This window comes from Vipera ursinii, assembly GCF_947247035.1.
Source record: "Vipera ursinii genome assembly, chromosome: Z".
Taxonomy (NCBI): domain Eukaryota; kingdom Metazoa; phylum Chordata; class Lepidosauria; order Squamata; family Viperidae; genus Vipera; species Vipera ursinii.
This window is the reverse complement of record NC_139517.1, coordinates 111,938,758-111,952,598: the sequence shown is the minus strand read 5'-3', so window position 1 is coordinate 111,952,598 and position 13,841 is coordinate 111,938,758. Positions and strand designations below refer to the sequence as shown.

The window sequence follows — 13,841 nt, the reverse complement described above, 5'->3', positions numbered from 1 at the left end:
GAGTGGGGTTGAGGGAACGTATGCAATTGTCATTGTGATTGGGTTTTCTTTACTTTCCTACAATATTGACCAGTAGATAGACTGTTTCTTATCTTAATTTTTGTTCCTTGTTCTCAGCTTTTTGATGTTGCAGAAATAAATATGATTTAAAAGCTAAATTAGTTGGTAATCACCTTATTAAAGTATTATCTGATTTATAGACTGTATTGGACATGTTTCCCAAGGTTTTGTGAAAAACTGATAGTGAACATTGGGACCAAACTATCAGACATCATACTTATCTAAGAAAGGATAGTCATTCCTTCCAAAGTATATGAATTCTTTGTTTCCAGCCCTGATCTAGTACAGAGACACATAGCAGTAAGAGCACACACAGTTTCTTTCTGACATTTCAGCCAGAAGCACACAGTGAGAACTACAGTGAAAGCAATAATTTATGTATAATTATGACCTTGATGCATTCCAGAGCTTCTTTTCTCTAGAGTAGCTTCTACCACACAAAAAGCAAGTGCTGTTAAATTTCAAAAGGAGACAGGCTCATCCAGGATGCTTCAAAGAATGCTAAACCCTAATCTGTTGCTTCTGTCCTTTCTCCTGCTTAATTATATTTCCCACCATTGGAGACATCCTTCTGCATTGTAATGTCTGTGGCCAAATGGTGAATGGAAAGAGATCTTTGATCTGCATTTTGAATTCCTAAGTAAACATTTCATCAATAGAGACCCCAGTGAAGTTTGTTCTACTCCTGTAATAAAAATAGTGCTTAATCTTCACAGTCCTTATGACACTTAATATATTTATTTAGGATCAACTGGGTGGGAATGATAAGAATTTCAGTACCACACATCTGACATCTGAAGGGTACCTAAGGGGGCATTAAATTTCTACCCTAATTCTATGCCCATGTGTCAGTACACTGCTCTGAAATCTTTTATAGAAAAGTGGTCATTATTATATTTTACTACATAAACAATAATTAAGGATTATTGTTACAAAAATGTAACAATACATTGTAAATATCTTTCCTTTTTGTAGAATGTATTTATTTATGTATATATTTACTTTTATTCATGTCACTCCTTTTGTTAGGATCTTAAGTAGCATACTTTGTTTTCTTCACCAGTATTGACCTTGGGATAGATTGGGCTGACTGGTTCATAGTCATACAATTTAATGGGCAGAAAGAATTACCTTGTGGAACAAGAAGAAGAGCCATTACCAAGACAATGGCCAAATAAAAGAAATCTGCCAGCCAAGAACTGTAATCTGAAAAAGCACCTCAGACAAAATCCTCCCTAATTCTCATGAAGATAAAGTGAGGCAGTGGGAAAGCACATTAAGAGTTGCAAGATTCTGCTGCTGTAATCTTAGTTTTAGCTTGCATGAGTTTGATTTCCTAGTCTGGTCTATCTAGTCTAATCTACCTGCATCCAGTGAGCTTCTGAGGGTGAGGTAAACTTATATCTTCATCATTACAGCACACTTTTCTCATGGGACTTTTACAATATTTGAAATGTAAATTTTATTATAAAATAACTCATGGTGATGATTTTTTTATGTATAAATAGTTATAACCTTTGAATTCTCTTTCATTAGATGTATTTTCTAAATGCTCTCAATATACCAATTGCTTCTCTTTTTTAGATTTGAGCAGGAGATCCATATCTTTGAGCACAATTGAATTTATTTTTGGATAAATATGCTCAGGATAATGCTACTTAATTGAAAAGCATACATCCTGTATGCATAGAGTTTATAAATAGAACATCTATACATATGTGATTATAAAGTATATGATTTATATAACACCAGGCATAGAACACTGAAGAGATAAATAAATTCACCATTCCTTCAAGCACATTTTGGGAATTTTAGCACCCATGAAATCAAAATAGTCTTAATGAAGAATACAGTCATTAATGAATGTGTTCCTCACATTTACAGAAAGGAAAATAGATAAGGAATAGACAGGTCACCAAATCAGTACTGAGGAATTTTTAGATAACAAATAATCTAAATCCAGGCCATAAATCAAGAGCCAAGAATGCAATGCTATATATGAATAGGGTTGACCTAAATACTTGTGCAAATGAATTTTTTCAAAGGGAAGTAAACATTTCAACTTCTGAGACATTCTTTTGAAGCCCAAGTAACTGGCCTCTTCAATTTTTGCATCATTCTGATTCGCAAGGAGGGTTTTCCTTCCAAAGAAAAAATTATGTACTTAATTAACACTCTATTGGAAGTCTTGGCTTAATGATCGGAAATTTTGCAGGAGTCATTAAGTGAACACTGCAGATATTAAACAAGCACTACAGTTGTTAAGTGAAGCCATTCATTTGAATGGATATTTTTTTCTTCAAAATAAAATGCAAAAATGACTGCAAATGATGATCACACTGATCCACCCAACATGCAGTCATGAGGTGCCAGCGTGTACATTTATGACAGCAAGGGAGCACTTTATGGGCTATAAAGCACCCATTCTGTGGCTGTCATAACTCTGAGTCATCATAAAACGCCTGCTCATAAGTTAAGGACTGCAAAAATGACTGCAAATGCTGATCACACTGATCCACCCAACATGCAGTCATGAGGTGCCAGCGTGTACATTTATGACAGCAAGGGAGCACTTTATGGGCTGTAAAGCACCCATTCTGTGGCTGTCATAACTCTGAGTCATCATAAAACGCCTGCTCATAAGTTAAGGACTATATGTGGTGAAGAAGCTAGTCAAGAAAGAGAACAGAATTATAAAATAAATGCTTAATTTAGCATATAAAGTAGATATATTGGGTGAAGATTCTCTATACTTTGGCAACTATCAAAAACATTCTACATTTAGTTGAAGTGTTCCTGCCAATATCCCTGACACAAAGCAGTTTCCCCTTGGAATCATTTCTCAGTGGTTTCTATAGAGCTAACATAAAAATGAAATCAAGCTTGAGCTGAAGCAAGGCTAGTAAGAGGTCAGAAGTACAAATCAAGATGAATATGGTTGATTTCCATGTTATGGCATTTTCACAAAAATCACTTGAATAATGTAGTAATTTTATTCTCATCTTTTCAGTGACAGCTTGAACAAAATATATTTTGTGCTAGTTCAAAAATTCTTTATTATGCATCATTATCTTCTATTGTAGGAAAAGTTAGGAATTGACCACATGATTGGCTTTAAATAGATCTGCTGGTGTAGGTTTACACTTAATATTAAGAAGTCTGGGCTTCAGAATGATTAAGTTCTGGTTGAGATTTGTGTTATTAATACAATGAAAACTAATAAGGTCCAAATCAAATATTTCTATAGTTGACTCTTTCCCAAGAAATCTCACAAATACTGTATCTGTAGCAAATTACAATAATTTATCATTCTTAGAAGTGGTTTCACAGACATCTGTCCTCTTTCAGCAGCTATAGTTTCTAAAGTTTAATTTGCATACTTGCAATATAACTGTAAGCATCAGGGTAAAAATTTTCTCTTGAAATTTTCCATTGTAACTAAATGAATGATGACTGACATTTAGAAAAAATCTTTCCCTGAAGATATCTGTGCAAATTCCAAATGTAAGCTTCATTTAAAGATATCATATTAAAACATTTGATTTCCCTACTAGTCCTAATGGATAGATTTCTGAAAAACAAGACATGCAATTTCTTAGAGAGTCTTCAACTATCTTTTCTTTCTTTCATTTTCTAAAGAAATGAGCTCTTTCATAAAACAATCAGAACTATGACTACTGTTCAGTTGTTAAGCAAATGGAAAAAAAACGTGCCAGCTAGCTAAAAATAAACCAATCTGTGATTGTTAAGCAACACAATTTTGTATGTATGCTCTACAGATTTTTGAAGGCAACACTAACTATGATACTCCTGAACTTCGCACTTTTGACCCCTTGACAACCAGATTCATCCGTGTTTATCCAGAAAGAGCCACCCATGCTGGATTGGGACTAAGACTGGAACTGCTGGGCTGTGAAATTGAAGGTAATTGCACAATCTCTGATAAATCTGTTTCATTGATTATTTTCCTATGGTACTGGTCTATGGAACCTCTATTAGCTTTTAATATTTAGTGTGATTGTTATTGTGCTTTTTCTATCTTTAACTAGCACATTAGAATGTTTGTTTGATGCTAGCAAAATTCAACAAATTGTCCAGCAGTATATGTCCTTTAAAATGAAAAATGGAGACACTTGTAAATGTAGTCATTTCAATATGATTAGTCCCTTTAGTTATATCTTCCTATATATTTAAATTAAAGTTTTCTTAAAATCAGAGCCTTTCTTCAGCCACACAATTAATACATTTTATTGTATCTGTGGATTAGAGATATGCAGAATTTCCCTGCAAAACATAGTGAAGTGAAAATTTGGGGACCAAAACTTTCTAAAATTTGTGAAGATTGGGACTTTTCAAAGATGGGGCTAATACCCCTTCAAAAAATACCCTTCCCTTGCATAAACATGAGTAGATTTTATTCATACGTTTAATCAAAGTGCAGAACATTGAGATTAGCCATTCTCAATGAGTTGCCAACTTTCATTAAGAAAAATGAGTACTATTGTTCATCATATTTAGCTTTAGATTTCTAAAGGCTCATGTAGGGCGATAATCAGGCTTGTCCATGTGAGTTATAACTCACTTGATTCAGAAGCTTCATGTACAAATCAGTTTCTCCCATGAAGATCCTGCTCCTGTAATGGTTTCCACATCCATTGCATTATTTTGATGAGGAACACCAAAAGACCTCAAACCAACAAAATTTCAGAGAAATGAAATCCTTACTAAAATAACAGAAAATGTGGCTTCATGTGAAAAGACATAACATGAGCTTCCTCTCCAGATTTTCTGATTGTTTTTATTGTCTGAATCCGTAGATACTGACATAACTTTGAAATCTGTCCAGATAACTTGTATTAATTACAATTTGTTTTAAAGTGGCAATATATCAATAAGGATCAGAAACAGTGACTTTGGATTTGATTTGCGTCATCTGCCCCTGATGGTTTTGACCAAGTATGGATCTTGAAATAACATAGTTGATAGAATCATATAGGGTAGGAATAAACTTTATTTTTTTCTTCCGTGTATGAGACTGTGAGGAACAAAAGCATTTGTTAGGGTTTAATTTCACAAAAGAAATTATCCACCTTCCTCCTCCTATTTCCTATCCTTTGCCCTCCTATAAATAGGGTAAGAGTTGTCCAAGCTGAAATTTGGTTTTAGTTATTGATTCTTTTTAAATAATTTTAAATTATTATTCTTTTATTTATTCAAAAGAATTATTCTTTGAAATAATTCTTAGTATTTTCACCTCAAAATTTCCCCAATCCTATACTAGTACTGGGGCTGTGATTTTTACCATTCCCAGGTAATGTGTATGCATTCTAATACATAAAAAGCCCTGCCTTTGAGTCTATCTTAACTGAATTAAGCTGGGTTTTTTGTTTCAGTCCCTACTTCAGTGCCAACCACTGCTGATACCCTTCCTGTAGATGAGTGTGATGATGACCAAGCCAACTGCTACAGTGGAACAGGTGATGACTTCCATTTGACAGGTGCAGAAACCATCCACATTCCATTGCAACTCTGTTTTCATTCAAATCATTTTCCCAATGCCATACTTATTTTACATTTATTACATACTAGAAAAATTATGACATATTCATGCAAAATCTGCAATAAGGTTTTGAACTTAATTTGTATACCTTAAATATACTTGCTCTGATATATCTGTAAATTTGAGCACCTTAAGAAAACATATATCTGCCTTTTAATTCTTTTCATTAATAATTTGATTTAAATCTGCTTGATTCGATATGTGATATTAATAAACTGAAAATACTTTCTACTTGAGGGATATGGACAACTATATGTTGTTTATAGGTAGCCTATAGATGAGATAACTTAGCTTTCATAGAATAGTGTAAACAAATGTATACCTAAAATATGCCCAAACTGATTGGTACTATTACTAGCAGAAAAGAAATATGAAACAGGTATAACTAAAGTCATGATACATATTTAAGTTCAATATCTGGGGCCCGTCTCTGAAACTGGGAAGGTTAGTAAAGATTGCAAGGAATTGATGGCATAGGTTTAGTTATGAATGAAAGGAATAAAATGTAGGTTAGAAACTATTATTTGGTGTAATCTTAGGTTGTGGTGGATACCAATGATAATTGATAATGGCAGAATCATGATAGATTTGGGGGAAAATTATGCAACAATTTAAAAATGAGAGCCAGGGGGGAAACAATTCTGCTAGACAACTTGAACAATTTAATAAGAATAAGATAATAAAACACAAAATAAACAATCAGGCTATTTGGAAACCAAGAATAAATTAAAATGTGACTATATGATAAATATCTGCTTACAAAAAACTCTTTGTTTCAAATGCATGGTTTAAATATAAGTCTACAAGTCATACAATTTTAGAATTGTAAGCTGCCCAGAGTTACTTGGTTGAGGTAGGCAGCTATAGTAATTGAATGAATGAATGAATGTGGTCAAGGAACAAACATAGATCTAAAAAGAATTAATGAATGAAATATGAATATGGCTATTAAAGGAATGATGTAGTGAAAGAGGCTATGGATGAGGAGAGAAGTGCTTATAACTGCTACAAAAATGATGAGAAAAATAAATTGTACAAAGTATGTAGAGAAGAAAAGATAGTTGAAAAAAATGTAGAAAAAGAGCAAGGACATATGAATATTAGACAAAAGCAGAGAAAATTCATAGAATTGAAAATAATTCTGGAAGTGGAACATTATTGCATGAGCCAAGGAGACCTAACAGAGTGATCAGATTTAAAATAAATTATGGGATATGAAGTAGTAATTTGTCAAAGAGTAGAAATGAAATGAATGATAAAATGTTAATGTCCAACAAAAACAAGGATAATTTTTAGGCTATACCCATCCATTGTACTCAGAGATGTTTTGAAGATTCTAGAAAAAGAACAGATGATGACAGTATAACTGGATAAATGTTAATATGTAATACCTGTGTGAAAAGTGCAGCTTCATTGTATATTGCAGTGAGGAATATGGTATCTGAAAATTAATGTATCAAAGCAAGGTTGATATTTTTGACAGGGAAATCAAGTGAACATTTACAATTTTTACATAAATAGCTTGAGAAACTACAGAAATATTCTAATATTTAGCAGATAAAGATGAAAAATGAGGATGAAAAGAGAAACATGAAAAAATGTATGCATAAGTGGGTAATTTCATGCCATTTTATTTTGCTGAAGTTGATTAAACAAGAACAATGGATTAGTATTCAATTGTAAAGTATACATTAACCAATTGCAGTACAACTTTAGCCCTAATGAAAATCCTGTGATTTATTGTTTAAAACACAATGTGTAAATAAGAAAAGAGAAAGAGATATTTTCCTCCCCCTGAAACAACCTTTTAATACAGAAGTATGCTAATCACTTGTAATTTAACTGTCTTAGCTGGATTGCTAAATAGGCTAATGCAATTGGCTAAAATCCAGTTTATTTATAACCTGGGGTAGTTTTCTTCTAAATTCCATTTAGCAAATTCATTACAATTGGAGCAGAGAAGGAGGGGGTTTTACTTTTTCCTTTTCATTAATATTTTGCCTAAACTGAAACTCAGTGATAGTCTGTTCTTCCTACTTCAGAGATGCTTTTAAGTCTGTATAGTACATCTAAATATTAGCAAATTAAAAGAAGCCACAAAAATCAGAAAGCCAGAATGGTGCCTGTTTGTTATATAAGCTACATTTAGTTAGCTGATGAAGCTGTTTGGAATTTTCTTATCTCATTGAGCTTTATATCTGGTTTGTTAGATGAGTTATTGTCCAGTTATAATTAATAAAATAATATGTAGCTGGAAAGGTTAATATTTATAAATATTAATATTTATTCCTTCTTACATGATAGTGCAGCTTCCAACATCACTAAATGCTTGGGGTAGGTTTATCTTCTCTTGTAATGTATGATTCATTGAGGGCATAGATAGCCCAAATCAAATTCTTATTAAGCATCACACATCAATGATGCTTGATTTCCCTCTCCATCCCACCCAAAATTTTATGGAAACAATTACAGTTTTTTAGGTAGTTTGAACTACTTTTTTAAAGTCATCAAAGTTAAGCAAGCTCTCAACATTCACTCAGTTCCATAACATGGATATTATGGTATTTTCCCCGAAAACATTCCATAAGAGAATATACTACATGAAAGCGTTGTGTCTGTCACCTTCAACAGAAAGACAAAGGAATGGGATTAAAAAGACCTCTTTAAAGGATCAATCAAAATCAAACTCACATTCTTTCAAACCTTTCCTGTGTCAATTGGTCTTGCTTAGGACTCTTATTAGCAGGACTCATTATTAGCAGATTTTGCAGTGGAAGAATAATGATAGAATTTAGCTAACAATTTTAAATTCAACTTGGGGACAAAATGAAAAAAGTTGTGTTATACTCAAGATAAAGTATTTTTCAAATAAAGTGTCTCTTGAAAAAAAACTGATGATTCAATTTGCATGAATACTTACAAATAAGATGATAAATGGATAGATTTTGATTTTTGTGTTTGTGTGTATGCGTGTATGTGTGTGTGCATGCATGTGTGTGCATGCAATTTTTTTTCAGGGAGTACCACAGCTACGATCACAGAAAAACCAGTACCAACTGATACTACAGTTCAGCCAGGTAGGCTATGAAAATAATTGTCTCTGGATACTGTATTTCTGAATTATGTGTTGTGTCAACAACAATTTAAATGAATTGCAGGATCTTCATACTTACCCTCCTTCAAAGTGTTTGAACGATAATGGAGCATCTGAATTCCAAGCTCGGTTCAATAAACGCTTCCCTTCTTTCATCCAAATGTCTATACAGTAAAGAATGAGTGTTGATGTGTGCCAAGTTGTGACAATACCATGAAAATATTCAGCAGCTGAATTGCACACTGTACTTTCAGGGAAAAAACATGGTATCTTGTCTGTGATACATTATGTGTTTGCAAACCAAAGGGAGAAAGGCCATCGAAAACAGGAGTATGGTTCAGGCTATTTATATTGTCCACTTTCCTGGGAAAACTACATCCAAGTAATGTTTGCCAGGTTTTTTTTCCTCCCATCACACAGTTGGCAGTTTTACAATATTCTTTCCTAGGTAGACTTCTTTGAAAGATTTTATGCAAATTGCTTAAACTTGAGATAAAAAAAAGATATTACTGGCAGCTGGTCCTTTCTCCTCAATCAATACAATAGCTAATAGTGCTTGGAAAAGCTCTTAATTTGCAGTTTCATTGGGCTATTTTATTATCCTGCATGGAGAAAAAGGGAGAGACAGAAAAATCCCCCCCCCTTCAAATTCTCTAAGTCTGATCAGCAGTTTTAAATGCTTTGTGTTAATAATTGTAAAAAGGGGGAAAGGTCACTCCTCCCATTACTCCCATTTCCTTTATTAAATGACAATCAGGCACAGCCTCAAAAGTAATTTCACAGGCTATGTGTCTTTGGATGTGTTTCTGCCATACTGAAGTTTTGCTATAAGCAAAAAAAAAAAGAATGTATCAATAATGAAAAAACTTCCATAAAAGACAACAGTGTGACAAAAAGCAATCAGACTAAAGTAATTAATTCCAAGATTTTGTCTTTTAACCTCTAAATTTTCTTACCATAAAATGCTTTCCATGTTTTAAATTAATTTTTCTTCCTCCAAATTTATTTAATCAGCATATACTATTGTGAGCAGCATCCTGTTTTTTACATATTCAGAGTGTTTAAAAAAAGCTTCGTGGAAACATTACTTTGAGGGCTATTTTTTTTCCTTAACAATAATCTTGCTTGCTTAGATTCAGTATTGTTTTATTTCTTTGTATCTTGAAGGCTTGTCTATGGAGCTTCTCAGTCACCCAGGCCATGGTTGTCCCAAGGTGCTTTTTCAAAAGGCAACTGGGCTGTTTTTCTCTGAAGATGTTTCACATCTCATCCAAGAAGCTTCTTCGGTTCTTCAGATCTTCAGAAGAACTGAAGAAGCTTCTTGGATGAGAAGCAAAGTATTTTCAGAGAAAAACAAAGTCCACTTGCCTTTTGAAAAAGCACCTTTGGGACATCTTGACTTATAATACTATTGGATCTTATTTTATTGGTTTCTCATTTGAATATATGGATTTTTTCCACATTTTTCACATTTCTTAGATAAAAAAAAGAATTGTATTTCTTTAAAAATGATCCTACTTTGTGCGACCTCTGAGCAGTTTTAGGAAAATAGAAATAGGACTGTAGAGCTAATCTAACTCTTAATCTAATCATGATATGCTGTATGTACAAAAAAACCAGGCAGACCATTCTGGATGCCAAAACTTAGTTTCCTGCACCCATTGTCAGCCATTCAGTCGTGTCTGACTCTTGGTCATTCTATGGATCAGCATTCTCCATGCCCCTCAGTCTCACACCACCTCCTTCAGATCTTCCATGGTTATCCCGGTTTCATCTTTTATAGTGTCCAACCAAAAAGTACTGGGGTCGGCCCTTTTCTTTTTTCCACTGATCACTCACAGCATAACTGATTTTTCAAGTGAACAAGCTCATATACATGACCAAACTATGATATCCATTGTTTGGTGAACTTGGCTCTGAGTGATATTTTTGGTAAGGCTTGGTCTAGGACACAGGTCTGCAACCCGTGGCTCCGGAGCCGCATGCGGCTCTTTCAGCCGTCTCCTGCGGCTCCCAGTCCTGTGCCATGTGCAGTCCAAAAAATAAATAAAAAGCGGGACTAAAAAAGTTCAATCAATTCAAATATGCAGGGGAGGTGCATATCTCGCCTTGGCTCCACTCTTCAGTCAAACCTTGTTCTGCGCATGCGCGCATGTATGCGCATATGCAAACATTTTTTGCGGCTCCCAGTTTTTCCTTTTGTGAGGGAACCGGTTCCGAGTGGCTCTTTCACTGTTTCAGGTTGCTGACCCCTGGTCTAGGACTTCTTTATGATTTTTGCAGTCATGGGATGCGTAGTAGTCATCTGTAGCATCACAATTTGTAGGCATCCATCTTTTCCTATCTGCCTTTTTCAGAGTTCAGGTTTGGCAGCCACAAGTAGCAACTGGTAAAATTATTGTGTTAACTAATCTTTATTTGGTTGGGAGGCTGCTATTTTTACTCTTCCAGATGTTATTCATCCTGGACATTGCAGTTCTTCCAAGGGCTGTACATCTTCAGATCTCAGGGCTGCAGTCACCACAATGGATTATTTTAGAACCCAGAAAGATGAATTTTGATGGTCTCATTGTCAGTTTGCACTCTGACCTGTGTGTCATCTGCAATCATCATATATTTTTTGCGTATGTTAACGTGCAATCCAGATTTTTCATTTTCATCTTTGACTCTCAGGATTAGCCATTTCAGATCTTTCTTGCTTTCCGCGAGCAGTGCATTCCTGCAATGTTTCCTGCATTACTGGGATGGAAAGTATAAATCCTAAAATAAGTTTAAAATAATTTTAAAAATAAAGTGGGGGAAATATCCAAAGCAGTTCTCCAATTCCCACCTTAAAAACACAAGAAATCATAAATCATGGCCTCACCAATACTATAATGTTAACTTTTTCATTGTGGCTCATAGCCAATCACAAAATGTAACCCACAGCTATTACAGAAAAATCTCTCTGTGTGTTTCTTTGTAATGATAGGTTTATGGTAAAAATAACAAGATGATAGCCCAACCAAAGCTCCACCTGTATTTTTATGTGTATTACATTTTTTAAAAACCTAAAGACAGGACATTATGTCCTTCTTAAATTTTCTCACCAGTGTTTTGCAGACTACTTGTTTGTAGATATCACTAAGGTATTCTCTGGCATCTTGTCCAACACCAACATTCAGAAGCATTGGTACCTTTTCACCTCTGTATCTTCAAAGTCCAAAGTCACAGGGAATACTATGGCTTCCACAATTCTGATATTTGTAGGTTTACACACATCATGGCATTTGAATATTTTTCCAAGGCCTTTGTGGCTACTGTATCAAATACTAGTCTATGCCATATTCCTTAACTGTTTGTTTCTTTTATCATTGAGAGTTGATCTAAAATAAATTATTTACCACTTCAGTACCTTTATTGTCAGTTCTAAGGCTGGATACTCTACTTGTTTTCCCTAGTTTGGTCTTCTTTATATTTAATTTTAGTCCCATTTTTAATGCAATAAGTTCCTTGACTTTTATGAGAGCTTCCAGATCCTCTGCATTTTTTCAGTATCAGAATAATGTCACAGCTTAGTGCAGATTTTGAATATTTCTTTCTCCAACTTTAAAACTACACTTATTGTCTTCCAGTCCATTATAGAATAGATAATGGGAGACTATATAGCCCTGCTTTACTTCTTTGGCTGTAGTGGCGCATTGGTTAGAATGCAGTACTGCAGGCTACTTCTGCTGACTGCCGCCTGCCAGCAGTTCAGCAGTTCGATATTCAGTGGCTCAAGGTTGACTCAGCCTTCCATCCTTCCAAGGTAGGTAAAGTGAGAACCCAAACTGTAGGAGGCAATATGCTGACTCTGTAAACTGCTTAGAGAAGGATGTAAATCACTGTGAAGTGGTATATAAATCTAAGTGCTATTGCTATTGGCAACCACTTTGTCTTGCCATATACGGTCTATACCATGGCTCACTGACAGGTTGCAGATGAGCATTTTGAGATGTTCTGGAATTCCCTTTTTTTCTAAACTCATTCCACAGCTTGACAAGACACACTCACTAGAACATCTTTCTGCAGTTAATGAAGCACATAAACCTCATTTTTTTATTATTTTACTTTCCCAATTCTCCAGCAATAATATCATGTGAAAATGTCATCTGCATTGAATGATCCTAAGTATTATTTTCCGTGGAAAATTAAGGGTATTGTACAATAGTTTGCACATTATGTTAAATCTCATATTGGAGGATGCTGTAGGCTTGCATTTTTGGAAAATGGAATTAAATTTATTCAATGGCTTGCATTTAGAAAGCTTGGAACATCATTATGCTTCAAACAGGTATTTCTCTACTCTGGCATTTTGTCTGGATCTCCTCAGATTGGCTAGGAATTCTGGGAGTTGAAGTACACATGTCCTCAAGTTGCCAAGACTGAAAAGCACAGTTTTAGACTATTGGAATCCAGTTGAATTAAAATGCTATATGAATTTAGTTGATTAAGTAATTAAAGAAAAGTAAACTTGACATATGCCATTCTGATACCATCACAGAATTGCCAATCAGTTTAATAGAATATAGCTTCCAAATCTGAACTATAAAAATCTGTACAACCAACATTTGGCAAAAGAGTTTGAGTTTTTTTCCTGTCTCCTTACTGTTATCTATTATTTATCTAGAATTTTCCAAGTCAGATCTTTACACTCACAAACTCTTTAACTTTAAGACCATTCTTTCACATTTCTTAATATACACTAAATCAGTCAATGTTCTCCATACTACTAAAAGTATTTCAGAAGTAGAGTTTGCCAAAGCACGGTCCTAGGCAATGCTGAAGGGCACATGCAAGCTGATAAATGGCTGCCAGTTAGCTTGATTCCCTCCAAACAAAGGAAGTAATTCATGATCCATCCTTTTCCATGACTTTCCAGCAATTAAAATGCCTGTTAAAAATGAAATATATTACAGAGGTGATTATTTTGAATTTCATCTATTCATAGTTAGACTTACTCTGGTACTGGGTAGTTTGATGGTTCCATTGTTTCTCCACTACTTCAAAACTGGCTATGTGGTTAGCAGCACCACATTCCCTTTTACTTGCCGCAAAGCTGTCAAAACCTATCAAAACTGGGTGGGCCAAGAAAGACGAACAACT

The 13,841-nt window shown here is 34.4% G+C and overlaps 1 protein-coding gene across 4 annotated transcripts in view; it reads left to right on the top strand.

Annotated features, from left to right (window-relative positions):
* The window catches only part of NRP1 (neuropilin 1), a gene marked incomplete at its 3' end in the record, with an annotated part of 145,948 nt that overhangs the window by 117,012 nt on the left and 15,095 nt on the right, over positions 1-13,841 (top strand). For all 4 annotated transcript variants that reach the window (XM_083378345.1, XM_083378346.1, XM_083378344.1 and 1 more), the window contains exons 10-12: positions 3,840-3,984; positions 5,454-5,558; positions 8,638-8,697. In XM_083378345.1, the coding sequence (XP_083234471.1) occupies positions 3,840-3,984; positions 5,454-5,558; positions 8,638-8,697 (310 nt within the window). The remainder of the gene's footprint in view (positions 1-3,839; positions 3,985-5,453; positions 5,559-8,637; positions 8,698-13,841) is intronic.